The 15,790-nt window shown below is 39.4% G+C and overlaps 1 protein-coding gene across 4 annotated transcripts in view; it reads right to left on the bottom strand.

Annotated features, from left to right (window-relative positions):
* Positions 1-839: 839 nt before the first annotated feature.
* The window catches only part of si:dkey-172j4.3 (diacylglycerol kinase delta), a 75,540-nt gene continuing 60,589 nt past the window's right edge, over positions 840-15,790 (bottom strand). For all 4 annotated transcript variants that reach the window (XM_051400445.1, XM_051400446.1, XM_051400448.1 and 1 more), the window contains 15 exons: positions 15,472-15,537; positions 14,344-14,515; positions 14,102-14,200; positions 13,795-13,879; positions 13,582-13,689; positions 12,551-12,647; positions 12,338-12,445; positions 12,066-12,179; positions 11,059-11,193; positions 9,979-10,142; positions 8,416-8,521; positions 7,581-7,670; positions 6,557-6,670; positions 6,253-6,367; positions 840-5,133 (listed from right to left, as the gene is read on the bottom strand). In XM_051400445.1, the coding sequence (XP_051256405.1) occupies positions 5,081-5,133; positions 6,253-6,367; positions 6,557-6,670; positions 7,581-7,670; positions 8,416-8,521; positions 9,979-10,142; positions 11,059-11,193; positions 12,066-12,179; positions 12,338-12,445; positions 12,551-12,647; positions 13,582-13,689; positions 13,795-13,879; positions 14,102-14,200; positions 14,344-14,515; positions 15,472-15,537 (1,626 nt within the window). In that variant the 3' untranslated portion in view covers positions 840-5,080. The remainder of the gene's footprint in view (positions 5,134-6,252; positions 6,368-6,556; positions 6,671-7,580; positions 7,671-8,415; positions 8,522-9,978; positions 10,143-11,058; positions 11,194-12,065; positions 12,180-12,337; positions 12,446-12,550; positions 12,648-13,581; positions 13,690-13,794; positions 13,880-14,101; positions 14,201-14,343; positions 14,516-15,471; positions 15,538-15,790) is intronic.

The following is a 15,790-nucleotide window of genomic DNA, read 5'->3' as shown; positions in this document are numbered from 1 at the left end:
TCGGAAACTTGTGGGAGAAAACAGAAGCAGCCACAGTTCTTGCAGTTCATACGTATATAGGATCTATAGCTTTACTACAACCCCTTAAAGCACAACTGTAAATCCAGCTTAAAAGTCTCTGAATCTCCCGTGTGAAAACTTTTAATGATTTTTCTAAACAGACGATCTATCAGACTTTATGCAGTGATTCGCAGTGGGCAAGAACTGGGTTTTTTATTCATTCTTTACTTTTTGTATGACTCCAGCACCAGAAATTCCCTTAAACGAGGTCTGAAAGTTTCCAAAAGTGCAGTTAAATCAAGTTAAGGCGACAAAATTCTCTTTCAGAGAGATTGAAGAGGGAGTACAATGCCTTTAAATGGGGCCAATCGAGAGCAGCTATAAAGACTTTTACCTTTAGACGTGGTCGGACAACGCGTTGCACGACCTAGTTCGTTTGAAGCATACTGAGTCCTTTACTATCTCTTCCCCTGCAAGGGAAAGAAAAACTGAAAGGCAGCAGGTCAACACGGGATGTGGGAACAACACAAAGGAAAATTTCAGCGCTTAACACCTGTAATTTACCGAACATCACTGACTAAAGGTATGGTCACGTCACATTTCCATGCTACAAGTTCACATTTGACTGTATTTGGAAAAGCTATTCTAGTGTGTTTCAGTATATTTTGTACATTATCACACACCATTTATTGTATATTTATGTATTTATGTATATTTTCGGGAATGAGTTCGGGGAAATTTTGTTAAATGAAAGTGTTTATTGTGACCAGACCTTGCATGCTGAAACTAATCTCAGTATGGGTAATCATCATCGACACATTACACCAAAGGACACAAGCTTTCACACTTCAATAATTCATTTAATCTCCAAAGGGTTGCGCTGACTTTGTCTTTGTTACACACTGCACACGATAACACAATAAAACACCTCGCAACGTACAAGGTCGTGCAACATCTAGTCTGGCTTCCAGCATTGCGCACACAGTCTTAATATATAGGCTGTTCAGATCAGGGGGGTGCGTTCACAAATGTTGTCTATGGAATACTGTTGCACAAACATGGTGGGGTGTTTGTAATCGGTGGGTTCGTTTCAGTTTCTCAGCTGTCATTTCTCTTATCAGCTCCATGTTGCTCCTTGGAAGAGTTTCAGTCAAAAAAAATTATGTTTTTACTGTTTTGAAAAAAATGACACTCACAAGAAATTAGAACAAAAAAAGTGATAAATTATGATGCTTTTAAAAGAACAAAATATATATAATCCTCGGTTAAAAGACCATTAAACATAGGCAACTTTTCTTTAAAACCTCAAAATGGATTCCACCAAATGTGTGTTACCCAAACTGGACATCTTTGTGTTCATTTTTCAGCACAACAAATGCTAATTAAAGCACAAGGTAGTCTCTCAGATGATGTTACAATTTCAGAATTATACACAAAAAGTTCACCCAAATATTGGCTAAACATAGGCTGAATATGACATCTTTTTTTGTGTGTAAACAATTCATTAGCAGTCTGTAATAACACTGGAGAATTCCAATAACTTTGGCTTACTTCAATATCGGCTAATTTTTTTTAGAATACTATCTCAATACCAATTGGTGTAACATTGGAAAGACATTTCCATGACATTGCTTTGCGGCAGTGGAATGACATATGAGCACATGTAATAAGATTGGCGTTAAATGGGAGATCTCAAGCTGCAGTGAGAGTAATTGTACAACCACTGATGTAATAAACATTTGTGTATACATCTTTATATATATATATATTTATCATTCTTTTACGTTTGGTTAGATATATTACATTTTATCAACACATTTTTGTCCGTACACATTTATCATAAATAAAAGATTTTTGTCATCAAATCAATTAAAAAAACACTCGTAAACACTCAGAAAAATCTTAAACACACACACGCACACATGCACACAAATGTCCTTTTTTCCCCATTAAGTTTGCTTCTTCGTAAAGTGCAAGGCAAGATACAGTAAACTTTGAAATGTACGACATACAACAACTTTCGCATCTGAAGCTCGCACACTTTCACACACACCTTGTATGTCTCGTATCCCACTGAACTCAGTACAAACTTGGCACGACACCACTAAAGCCTCTAAGGTGTAGAGCGTATAGCTGGCACACTATGGATACAGTAGCACAATCCTACCAGAGCTGGACATCTACAACGCCTCACAGTAACTCTGCTCTATCGAGGGATAGCTTGGGTTGGTTCCATAAACGTGTAAATAACTGAGAGAATCAAGAACCAACCCTTTACGTAAGTGGGAAAAAGCACAGAAATGATACTTTACAAGTTTACAGCCTTGCTTGTGGATGTAATATCCAAACTTCTCGATCAGACCTGAGTCAAAGTGTCGGCACGCTCATGTTTTGTCCCTTTTTTTTTTTTTTTTCTTTGAAAGTGGTGGAGTTGCATCACGACAAATCCACTTTCAGCAAGTCGTGTATCATGAAAAGAAATACTTTTCTGTGGTTCTTCATAATGCCTTTACATGATGTTAGTTAACTCCACCTATGGGACTCCGCACAGCTTCCGGACATTTCTAGCAAATATTTGACTCAGATTTAATCTCGACTAGTGAACATTACTTCTCGATTACATCCTGGCCATTTAAACTTTTAAAGTAATACTCTGACATTTTAAGAAACTCACATTTTTGCTGTTTTAGGGTTGGATGAGAAGAGCCTAGCTCAGGCCAAACCAAAGGAAACAGCTAGCTTAGTTAAATCAAACCTCTAACAAGTACAAAGTTATCCACTGTATCTGTATATTTAACACTTTTAGTAAAAGAATATGCTGTTTAATAAGTAACTGGCTTTCACATTGGAGCTTTTTCTTAACTGGATTGTAGCCTCATTATAGGAAAATTGCTAGCTTCAAACTTTTCCGTAACCCAAAAAAAAATCTCTAGGACTTCTTGGTAACTAATTTGCAAGCTTATAAGATGTAAATAACGTTTTGGGAGTTGCTGGAAGGCGTATTTTACTTTTGATGGTTCCAGTTTTTTTGCTTTGCTAAGCTAAGCATGCCTCAGAGCTATTTCTGTGCCTTTACTGAGTGGACATAGGTGAAAAAGATGTTAATCTTCTGCAGTAACACAGCAAAAATGTGAATTTCCCGAAATGTCTGACCATTCTTTCCAAGAACATTACTGTAAAACCTGGGTAGAAGTTGCCTCTAGAACTCGTGAACATTGATATTTAAGCTATTTCCGAACAGCAGCACACGCATCCAAGATTTCATGTACTTGCTTTGGCCGTAGCTCGGTCAAATAATGATGTAAATGAAATGTTGTGGTTTGTTATAACCTGCTTGGAAAACCCTGTGGATAGACAGGGTGTAAATCAGTACACTCTCTTTAAGTTTGGACAACACAGTAAAGTATTTGACATTTAAGTGTGGTTTTTTTTTTTGGCAGAATAAGTGTTCTCTCGCGGTAAAACCCAGACCATCTGGTGCAGCAAGCAGGTTAAAACAAAAAAAAAAGTATTCGCAAATGCTGCTGGTTGGAACAAACAAGCTAAAAATCACTATTTTGAGGCAACTTCAGCCCTCACTGTGAGGCGAAGGAAGGCTAAGTATGCATGCAGGGACACACAGAACAGCATTAATTGGCTTCGATTATATGCACAGTGGCCAAGGAGTTTGTCAAAGGGGGAAGCAGCAAAGCCAGGACAGCTTCACAGATTACCATTGGGAAAATAAGATATACAAAAAAATAGATATATATTTGTACTAATAATAATAATAATAATGATGATAATAATAGCTTTTATCCACGGACAAGGCAAACTCAAATATCAACTCTTATTCTTATATTACATATACAATCAGGAGAATGGCAAAGTAGGAGTAATATACTGAGTCGCTGTAATGTTTTGTTAATGTGTCCTTGATGCTTCCTCCTTCTGTAAACACCTTCACCATACACTGCTAAAAAAAACTTATTGAGTCATTTCATCTGGTACTGTATCTCAAAATTCAAACAAGTGGAATAAAAAAAACAAAAAAAAAGTGCCGTGGGATGAATTTATTTTTTTTGACTCCCACATAAGTCACATTTTAGACCTTGATAATAACTGAGCGATGTACCGTGCTTCAAATCCCACAGTTGGATCTTTTCAGAAAAGGCTGGATTCCAGATGAAATGACTCATCATAAAAGAGCATTATTTTTGCAGCGTGGCTGCATAGCCTCGGATCACACAAGTCAGACAACAGCCTATTAAGAACCACTTTAGAACCACAACAGTAGAACCTTTGTGAAATCTTATATAATTTATCATTTAACATTATCATTATTCACAGGTTAATACAAGTCCACACAAGTACATTCCTCAGTACATTTTTTGCAACATTTAAGATATCCCCCCAGTTCAGTAGACGATAAGGTTGAGATGTTTCAGGTTGTTCATTTTGTTGATTTGTTGCCGTTTGAAGTTCTCATGGCAGTAGCAACAACAAATAAATACTCTTCGAAAGTCTTGAGAAAAATCAAAAGTCTAAAGGCTATTCGTAAGTTCAGAAATAAAACGACTTAAGTTAGAGAGAAAAGAATTAAAAGACTGTAACAACTTAAGATAGATATAAAATAAGATGGCTGCACTCGACATGCGAGGAGATCACCACGTAAACACAATTCTTTGTCCAAAACAAAAACAACCAAAAAAAGTTTGCGAGAACATTTTGATTCCACGCCTCCCTTTGTCCACTGTTTGATTCGCTGCTGGCCAAGGCAACTTCCTAACTCAAGCAGGTAAACAGAACCAAAAGCAGAATGCCAGTGGTGAAGCAATGCAATGCAAAGCCAGGCCCCTTACGTTAAAACGATAAATAATAAAAAAACAGAAGAAATAAAACTCCTCCCTGCGAAATGGAGGATAAAGAAGTTAGACAGGGAGGAAATGGCATAAATGTTGGGAAGATGGTTTTCCTTTTCTCCCTCACACCTCTGTCAGGCCACTGGGTATCGTGATTAGGAGGGGAGAAGAACAGGAGGGGTGCTCCTCACCCCTGGTTGTTACGGGTGGGGCAGTAATAAAGCACCTCCTGCAGGACTTCAGTTCCCCGAAGAATCTGCCTCACCGGCCCCACCTTTGATATCCCAAGTTCCTGCAAAAGAGAGAGAAAAAGAGAGAGAGAGAGAGAGAGAGAGAGAGAGAGAGAGAGAGAGAGAGAGAGAGAGAAACTAAATTAAAATGACAAAGTATGCATGTCTTTCTTTGTCGACAATAAATAAATAAACATTACCAATATGCCAAAAAATGCTGATACAGATGCTGCAGATGTGGGTTAAATCTTGAAGCGTAGCAGCTGTAGACCTTCCCAAAATGAATGGATTAACATTTGAACCAAGACCGGCTGCCTAAATCTTCATCAGTAGGTGCACAAAGAGACACAAAACACCTTCAAAGATCCGCTCTGATTAATGGAAACTGTTAGCTACCAACCCTATTCCGACCCTTGACCATAACCCTAAGCTATATGGAACTTATATGGCTCTGAGACACGGTTTCACAACACAACTGAGAAGTGGATCAGGCTCCATAAAGTGTAAATATCAATCACAAATTCCTGGAACAGCTGTGAACCAGATCCCCACAAATCGGATCAGATCCTTAGCTGTTTCTCTTTCTAGCCAAAGAGAACTGATATGGCTTGCATATTGTTTCCTTGAGGCGTGATTGCAGAACATGATGACGAGTTTTTGACATTTGGCATATGGGCTCTATATCCGTTACTATCCATAAATAAATGACTGGATCGGGCTCAGAACATCCTGAGCTGAAATGTCCCTTCTCGTTCTAGACAAAGGGAACTTGTATGGTTTGCATACTGTGTCTCTAAGGCACGATGCCACATGGTGGAGTTTTTGACAGCTGGCATACCTCTGGCAAACAATCAATCTGATGTCTGAATCAGTTAGGGACTTCCTTCAGATGAACTATAGTTTCTCCTTCAAGACAAAGGAAACTAAATATCAGTCCCTAGATTTTCTAATGCAATGAGTTTTTGTAGGTTTCTTTAATTCATTAAACATGTATGTTGTTCCAGTGAGAATACTATGATTGGTGAAACTCACAGGAAGCTACAGGGATTCATAAAATCTGAAAAGGTTGTGCAGAATTCACAGGGATTGGCTGAAATATGGCTGTCATACTGTGGCTCTGAGCCATGGTTGCGTATCTGATGACGTAAGCTTTGCATCAGGGCTTTGTCCCGATCTCTTACCTGAGAGAGAGCTGTTGGACTTCTGCTTGTGGAGCTTCTCTCTCTCCTTCTTCACCTTGGGTATGATCTTCAGCTTCATACTGCTGCTGCTCTTACTGCTGCTCCTCACTGAGTCCTAAAAAAAGAGGCGCAGATCGTTGGGAACAGGAGGATTTTGAGACTGGGTTGTCAGAAAGGGCAGATGGGCTGCTACTAGTTAGAACTGAGCAATGACACAGTGGCACCTGGTTGGTTGTTAGACTGTGATAATACAATGGATTTCCTCTCACACACAGACAAACACAGACTGAATTCAAACCCCTACCTCCTCTGAACACTGCATGAGCGGACAGATCCAGTGGATGTCGTCCAGCTTGTGGAGCTCGGCACTGAGGCTGTTCAAAGTCGACCGAAGCTCTTCTTCCTCGGGAGAATCCGACTGTGGAGGATGAGGGGCGGGATGTCAGTGTAATATCTATTTATTTCTTAACTGCGACTTCTGGTCCTGGTGTGATATTTGATCATGGGGATGGATCACAATGTACAATAGCGTGCCTGAAGACATTTTTGGAAAATATCCTCCATCTGTGAATCTGAATCTGTGAATGCTAAATGCTAACATCTGCTTTGTGTTCCCCGCCATCTGAAGATGATGTACATTTTGACACCCTACGTATATCATGCAAATTCACCGATTTGTAAACAGTAAACATCTGTTAACCTGTAATTCTGTCAACAGTTGGGGCGTACTGCAAATTCTTTCAAACTGAAAGCGATTTACATATTATGCTAATACATTCTGTTTGCCGCCTTATTTATCTGCGTCTAATCATCACAGTTTCATTTCATCTTATCTCTCTCATTGCAAGTGAGTTTGACTGCTTGAAGTTCATCATTTCAATGTCATGTCAGAATTACGTAGGATTAAATTAGCAAAAGTCTGAAAAAGGTTGTAAACATTTCAAAAGTGAGGCGGATAAAAAGCGAAGCAGAAAAACAGCAGATAAGAAGAAAACAGAGAGGGAGGTGAATTTAGATAGAAATTAAAGTACGTCCCCAGCATTGTTGTAATCATCGTTGTCATGTCATGGTTGCAGGAGTGCTGTTAATATATTTGCTCTTCAGCACAAAGGGCTATTGTGACATAAGGTAAATGTCCTCACAGGGAAAATTAAGCAATAGCAAACAAATCTTGAGCAAAAGACAATGAACAGACAGAAAGCGAAATGTGAGACGCCAAGGCTTGAATGGGCTTCAGTGGAGACGGAGAGAGACCGCGGAGGGGAAGAGAATAGGCGAGGGAAACAAAATAACACAGAGGAGACGTGGATGAAATTGTAGAGTTGTACCAGTAGTTTTCCATCCAGCAGCATCTTGGTCTCAGCCTGGAGAACTTTACTGCTGTTGACAATTTCCACCGCCGTGCTGCGACTTAGACACTGAAAATACAAATGATTGTTCAACATTGAGGTCACCCTGACCCAATAATAAAATGTGCAATGTAAAGCTGAGGATACAGGTGATACACATGTCTACTTTGTTTCATTAAAATATCAGAACAAGTAATTTATTATAAAAAAAAATGTCTATGCTTTATTTATTGCAGTCAGTATGCCTCAAAAACTTACTCCCATTTCTCAGTGTTTAATATTTGCACTTAGACTTTTGATGTTTGGTTTTACTACAACAGGGAACTCCTAACAGATGCACCAGTTTACAAAAATCCCAAAATGTAGAAGTTTATGTACATGCAACTTGCAATACAAGATAGGATTCTGCAGACTGTACTGTTACAAAGACGCTTAAATAAAGTGAACATTGTATGGAGGCCCAAAGGGTCCAATATGAGATGAATTATAAGATCCCATGAACAATTCTGTGACCAATTAAAGCAAATATTTAGAACAGCTGTCAAATAATACATTTTTATTTATTATTTCTATTCTTTGTGCCAAATCTGTGTTTATTTCACAATGCCACTTTTCCCAATGGCCGTCTATTTATTAATATCACTATGTCAATGATGCGTTTCAGATTAACAGGCTGCAGAATTAACAGCCTGTAAACTGACATGAGACCCAGGCGTATTGCTAAAAATCTGTATGCTTTACTCCTCCATTTCATCAATCAAATCAGCCATATGTCCATCCATCTGTCTCCCTCTCCTACTCCTCGGTGTCTTACCTCAGGGCTGGACAGTTTGGCCTCTGTGAGCACCAGGGCGGTGGCGTTGACGGCGTGAGCCAACTCTTGCTCCACCAGCTTGTGGGTCTTGGCTGCCTCGCGGATCCTGGGGAGGACGAGGGAGGAAATCATCGACTTGAAAGAGCTGTAATTATTATTTCAACAAGCTGAAAGGGCACAATTATGATGATTACTCCAACAAGTTGTCTCTTTCTGCATCTCTGAGTTCAGTTTGTAGATGTTTGGATTCAAAACTTTGCCAAGATTTTGACCTGTGAATGACAAAGCTTAATTAAATTAAAATTAAGCCCTCCATACATTTCCTTGTTGACACTCAAATTGCTTAGGTTTTCTCACTGAAACTTAATCAATGTAAGTCTTTTCAACTTGGTAATATGTGGAAAATCACACACTGCACACCCTTTATTGTGCTCTCAAACTGTCCATATCAAATATCTTCCCATCCATTCTCCGCGACCACAAGAAATCCCCTTTATGACCGTTTCTCAGCTTCTGAGATAGGTTTACAAATGTAATTAAGATATTCATCATCCTGAAAGGGGGATTTGGTTTTGTAAACATCATTGAGAAGATTATAATAAACCAGTCAAACTGAGAAGTCCTCAGAGGGACAAAAATGGTTTATAAGTGCGAAGAAGAGAAATAAAATGGCTCATCAGTGCAACAGAGAAAAACTTAGCAAATAAGCGAGCTAATTGCGGTGGGAAGCACAAATCCCAAAATGTAGAGCAAAATTCCCCCTTGACCCTTCTTAACACAAAAACACACAAATGTTAATTATCAAACAGGAAGGTTGCTGATAAGCTTGTATTAGAGGCCTTTATGCAAGACCAACAGAGTGTAGATCACACAGCGAAAAACTCAAACTATGTATGAGTACCACTCATGGTAAGCTGCCTCTAGTGGTATGCAGAGGAAAATGAAATAAATACATTTAAAGGACATATAATGCAATGAATATACTACAAATCTTTGAATGACAATACTTAAAATATGAGATTGCTGAAATTTCCTGTGATATTTTTGTTTCAATATTAGCCTCCGTTTACGCATACATCCATGATTAGTTAGAAGCTAAAAATGTGCTAGGAAGATAGTAAGCGAAGGTAAAATGGTTTAAAATCACTGCAACAGTAGCTCCAAACAGCAACTATTAGGAACAGGAGTGTGGACCAGGGGGCCGCCCTTTTCCACCAAATTAGGTTCCGTTCAAGATTCAACAAGTCGAGAATAAATAATCTTCTCCTTCGTGAACTGTCCATCGCTGAGTAGAGTCGGGCCTATGCTACTGTATTCATCAGTCATAAAGGTGGTACTTGGAAAGCCTACCTGGTGTAAGAGGTTTAAAAAAGCTTTCCTCAAGGATTTTGAAAGGTTTGTTGGGTTCAAAAAGCGTCTTTAGAAGTTAAAATATGACACTTGAGGTTTTGAGGTCCGAAACATCAACCGAGGGTCTTTAAATGTTTTCTCCAGCTGTCAAAATGTCTTCAAACTTCAACCTGCTTCCTGTACACGCTACAGAAAACATGAAGTGCTTCTTACTTATTGATGAGGGTGTCGGCCACGATGCCCAGCTGCTGAACCTGAGCGCACTCCTCCTCAGTCAGGTACTCCATGGACTGCTGGGAGTTAAGGCGGGGCCTGCTGTCACGGTAGCTGTCGATCTTCCTCTTATCCTCCCATGACTTAAGCGTGCTCTCGAACGCCTGGTTGTACAAAAACGGCAAGGAATTAGGCCCAAGTCACCCGGAGACTCGTGTGTTTGTTCCTTTTCGACACTGAGACAAGCACATATGGTTCAGTCCGTACTTTAAAATACGAAAACGCAATCGAATTCTGATTAAAGGTGGTTCTTAAGGTATTGTGTGCTTGTGTTGATATAAACTGAAAACTCAAGGTAGCAATCAGAATGAGGACACAAGAATATACAGAAGAGGTTCCAGTATAAACAGTTTTTTACTTTTTTACCTCATGCCTGACTGAGATACACGAGGAAAAAACTATATTTTTATTTGTAAATCTGAGCCAACTGAGGGGGAAAAAAGCAAAACAAGGAAAAACAGACAGAAAAGGTTGTTTTATTACATCCAGATATGAATTTAATTTAACACTGTCAATAAACATCCCTCAACCGGGCATCCAGCAGGGACGACGCTCACCTGAAACATTACTGTCACCATTTGACTGAATAAAAGCCACATTTAGGAGGATAAAACCAGTGAGCCAACATTCTTCTCTCTCTCTGCTGTACTTAAGGAGGGAAACCATGGAAACAAACTGCCCAAATGTGCTTGGCTCAAGAGAGCTCTCAAAGGTTTGAGCAGCGTGAAGAGAGAACAAACACAGTGGGTATGAATTTGATTTAAGAAATCCCAAAATAGAAAGAGTCAACAACATGGGTAGAGAGCTGAAGCTGGAGAGCCGAGAGTGGATTTTTAAGCTGCAATATTTATAAAAGGAAGAGTATTTCAAGCCAATACTGCTGTTTTACATATACATACAGTGTTTTTAAAGCATTTCTATACAGTGAAAACTAGATGTATTCAGTAGAAATCATGAGCAACATTTAAATGTTCTGGCTATATTATTCAGCAGATAATTCATATTCAAGTTGGACATTACTCTGTCTCTGGTGAGCATCTGTGCTCGGTTCTTGTGGTTGATCTTGACGATGCCAGGCGGCTGAATCCAGGCCTCTCCGTCCACCTGCACAGGGACCCCCTCCTCCCCGAGGATGGTGATCTTCACCTGGCGGCACTGAGACGCAACAGAGAAGAAAACAGCAGCTGTCAGACGAGACTTGTTCTTTTTTTTCCTTTCAAGCATAGAGTGCTTTTTTTTTAAATGCTTGACCTCATCTGTCCTCTGCTGTTGGACATTGAGCGTGTGATCCTGTCAAACCGGCACCTTTAAAAGCTACAGGAATAGCGCCAGCGGATTTTATTTTATCACATTAGATATCCGTACTCTCTGTGTTAAAATGCTCGATGGGCCAAAGACATATAAGGCTGATCTATTTTGTTCCATCCCCCAAATGGTTCCCTTTTTCTAAGCTGTCAAACTGTTATCTCCTGTTCTGACATTCTGTTTTAATCAAAGAATTATCAAATTAAAGTACAAAAACGCCACTGAAATACTGTCCTTGTGAAAGGGAAATGTTTCTCATTGACATCAGGTTTAGAATATTAAAACAAACTCCAGTACATCTGTCTTTGTGTACAGCTGCTAACCCCTGCACAACTTACTCAAGGTTGTTTGTTGTTTTGCAATCCAAGCATTTAAGTGCTTTCATTTAATGGTGAAGTTATTTTTAATCACTTAAACTGAAATGAGAGTAAGAGTCTACAGCTATACTAGCATCTCTGCGAGGCTGTACTTACATTCTGTTGATGTTTAGCAATTTAACATATTCACAATCTTAGTTTAACGTGTTAGCATGCTAACATCTGCTAATTAGCACTACACAAGTACAGCTGGGGCTGATGGTAACGTGATTAGTTTGAACCAAAGTACTGAACAAAAGAACGTCTAATATTTTCAATAAACTGGATGTGATGAAACCATTTGAGACTGTAACTGTGATTCTAAATGTGTGTCCATTATGAGAAGGAGTGTGTGTTGTGTGTTACCTGTGCAATGCGGTGGTGCTGCAGGTTGATGACTCTGGACATGGCCATCTGCATGCTGCCAAACACCGCCACCACCTCCAACTTCTTATCGTCAAATGACGGAGCGCCAAAGTTCTGAACAAAGGAGATGAGAGCAATCTGTCACCTTCAAATGTGTCCGTTAAACATAACTGAAACTGATGTTAAATGAAGCTGTGCAGCTTTTACATGAAAGAAAAGGTATTTCTTGGAGGTGTAGATGCACTCTATGCTTCTCCTTTCACTACACTCACATTATCCTCCTTGGTTCCTCCCCAGAAGTTGATACCGCCTGCATAGCTGGGGATGTTGAGCACAGCCAAGCCCTGCAGACTCGGCAGAGACATGGGAACGCCGTCACACTGAAGACAGAGAGAGGAGAGGAAGTTATAAAAGAAGAAAAACACAGGATGCTAGAGGAAAACAGCTGATAGCATTTTGTTTCCCAAAACATGGGTGTGTCTGACCTCTAGCTGAACTCGCTGCTCCAGGTTCTTGTACGTCTTCTGAACCAGCTCTTTAGTCCCTAGCACTCCGTACCACATCATGTTCTTGGTGCGACTGCTGCAGGAGGAGACGGGAGGAAGAAACCAATCAACACTGGTTTTGTTTCATCAGAATCAAACTTTGTTGACCAAATTAAACTATGTCCTCGTGGTTTTCAACATAGAAACACTTCTCCTACAGAATGTAAGAATCATGTTTCTTTACGATATGGTCTCCAATTTGAATTATTTGCAGTCAAAGATGCAACATGTTGTGAACAACATACAGCACCCCAGTTGTCAAATTAAGTCAAACATTGACCCAAAATCCAAAAGTTAATTAATTTAATATCCGATGTCTGCATATATTCATATCTCACTGCACTGTAACTGTGCTATAATTTTTAATCCCCATGTTTAATCTGTCTTGTTCTATTTTAGCATATTTTTTATCTTCCATCTTAATTTACTTGTTTTCCTGTTTATATGTCTTTTTATATTGTCTTCTGTTTCTTTTAGATCTTGTCTTACTGCCTTTTATGTCTTATGTAAAGCACATTTACATGACCTTGTTGCTGAAAGGTGCAAAAGGTGATCTTTATTACTCTCCAATAACATGAGTAGTTACCAATGATCTGCACTCTCACGGTACTTGACACAGATGTCCCATTAACAATGTGTTGTTTGTTCTGGCTATTGAACCCTCAACACAATCAGGATATGGAGATCAGCTTTCTTTATATGCAGATGATTTGCTGCTGTATGTGTCTGACCCTGTTTCATGTATAATCAGTATTATTGAGAATGTATTGTATCACTTAAGTACTATTCTAAATGTGTGTTTGAAGAATACTACATCAGTGCTGATCTTGGGTGGAGAAACACTAAACAGGAAATAATACAGTTTTACAGTTGCAGCACTACAATTTGTTGTTGGCAAAGAGAGCTGTTGAGTTACATGATTTATTAAAATTCTCTGTGAACAGATTATAATTAGTTTTTTGTGTTCATACCTGCATTTTTTAGGGTGCTCATCTCTCTTGTTGTTGAACTCAAGGGAAATCTTGGCATCCAGGCCGATGCCAAAGTAGTTGTTCATTACACACTTCTCTGAGCATTGACTAAAAATACAGAAAATACGTAGATTGTTTGTCAAAATGATAATACAAGAGCACATTAGTGAGCCACAGCTGGTATGTGAAGGACACGGATGTACAAAAACTTACACGGTGTCCTCACTGAAGGTGACTGTGTTGAGGCTCTCTGGTTTCTCAAGGACAATGGGGGAGGTGGGACTTAAGCTTCCTTGACCTGAGGAGCACAATTTGTCCAAAAATAATGGTTTCATTTTAAAATTGGAACTATCAGTGTTTTTTAAAAACAAAGAAAAAAAAGTCATTCTTGAAAGAATGAGTCGCCTTCAAACCCTTTCTGACAAATTGCAGTGGTAAGAGTTTTTAAAATATTGATGTATTTTGGAGTATGTCCCTTCTCCTCATATCCTTGCTGAAATCAAACCAAAGGGACACTTACGTGGCTCAGCATCCTTCAGCTCCTCGCTGTTTTCTCTTTTGATGGAGGACGAGGACGACATCCTCTGGACCTGCGTGTGTCGGTTCTGCTCGTCCACCACTGAAAAGATGACATCAGTGAACTTAATGCAGCACAAATCAAGGCACGATTGTGTCAAAATGATACCAAAAGAAACATGGAGGAATAGTGAGACAAGGAACACAATAAATGTCTAGCTGTTAACGGAGTGGCCCTCATCCTACCTTTCTCAGCCTGTTCGATGATCTGTCTGAGTGCTTTCTTCAGGCTGTTGGCCCTGAGCATCAGCTGCTCCTTGGAACGGTACGTTTTACCCTCTGAACCTGACTCTCCGCCACTTTCTCCAGGGCTTGAGCTGCCACTCTCCTGGCTGGGTACCGAACCTGCTGGCACCACCTGGATATGGCACGAAAAAGAAAAGGAAACATCCTCTTGCTGTAAAATACATCCTTAAGTGATCTTTCCCCTGTGAGATTATCTCCTCATTCATACATTTTTACTGTTCCTGCTCTGTGGAACCTCATAGTAGTGCAACATCTCCTGTCTCCCTCATATTTCTGGCAAATAAATCCATATTTTATTTATCAAATATGAAAGGATGCTTGATGCAAAGATAAAATTCAGTGCCTTTCCCCTTTTATTGAGCGGGAGGTTGAAATCATACTGACATTTTGAGGGCTGTGTTATTTCTTTTAAAGGACCGACATCAATCTGTGAATAAAAGACTCCAAAGGGAGCAGAGACACAAAAAGCTAAACACGGTTTTGTTTTTTAGCTCCTGTGAGGACACTTAAGATGCTGAAAGAACCATCATTGCTTTTACTACTACTCCTACAAAGGTTGAATCAGGGGGATTTACTCTCAACTCTCTCTCTCTCTGATGTTGCAACTGAGGAGAAACACTTTATATCCTCCCTGAGCTAACAACAGTATCTCAGAAATATGGTGCGTTACTCTTCTTTTCAACTTTAGCTTTATCGTTACCCCACTAAGTGGATAGCTGAAACTGACATTTTGTGCCTATTACTTAATAACAAAGCACAGTCAACCAATGATTCCACATCAAAATATCATATTTTTAAAGTACATAGTATTTAACTGGTAAAATGCTAAGGTAATAAGTTGTTAATCCTCTTGTGACCCCAGAGGGATCCTGACCCACAGGTTGGGAACCACTGTCATAGACAACCATACTAATACTGCTCAGTTTAACAGTAAATATAGAGGTTTTCATCCAGTTCAAATCTCATTTTGGAAGACTAATACATTTGGACCGTTTTGTGATTTTTTTTATCAAGCTACACTGATTGCTATGATTATTTCATATTGATTATAATTGGCAGTGTTATTACCTGGGCCTCAGCTTCCTCACTTAAGGCCTTCACGAGGGAATCGAGCTTCTCGTTCAGCAGTGCACACTGGGAGAAGAGACAGAAATAGGTTTTTTATTGTTTATACAGCTTACTTGAAAATCTTATAGGGGAGTGTAAATTGGGAGATACAGTACTGATCAATGCTGGGCAGAAGTTCCTAAATTTGTGCAACTGCAGTAACACCTTCAAACCAGAGTGAAATCAATACCTTTACAGCACACAGAGGTCTTTTATTTGCAGACGCAATAGGTGAATTTCCCTTCGGGCAACAATAAAGCTTCACATTATTTGGATAAAG

The sequence above is a fragment of the Dicentrarchus labrax genome, unplaced genomic scaffold (genome assembly GCF_905237075.1).
Source record: "Dicentrarchus labrax unplaced genomic scaffold, dlabrax2021, whole genome shotgun sequence".
NCBI classification, from domain to species: domain Eukaryota; kingdom Metazoa; phylum Chordata; class Actinopteri; family Moronidae; genus Dicentrarchus; species Dicentrarchus labrax.
The sequence above is the reverse complement of the archived record's forward strand: the minus strand, read 5'-3'. Positions and strand labels throughout refer to the sequence as shown.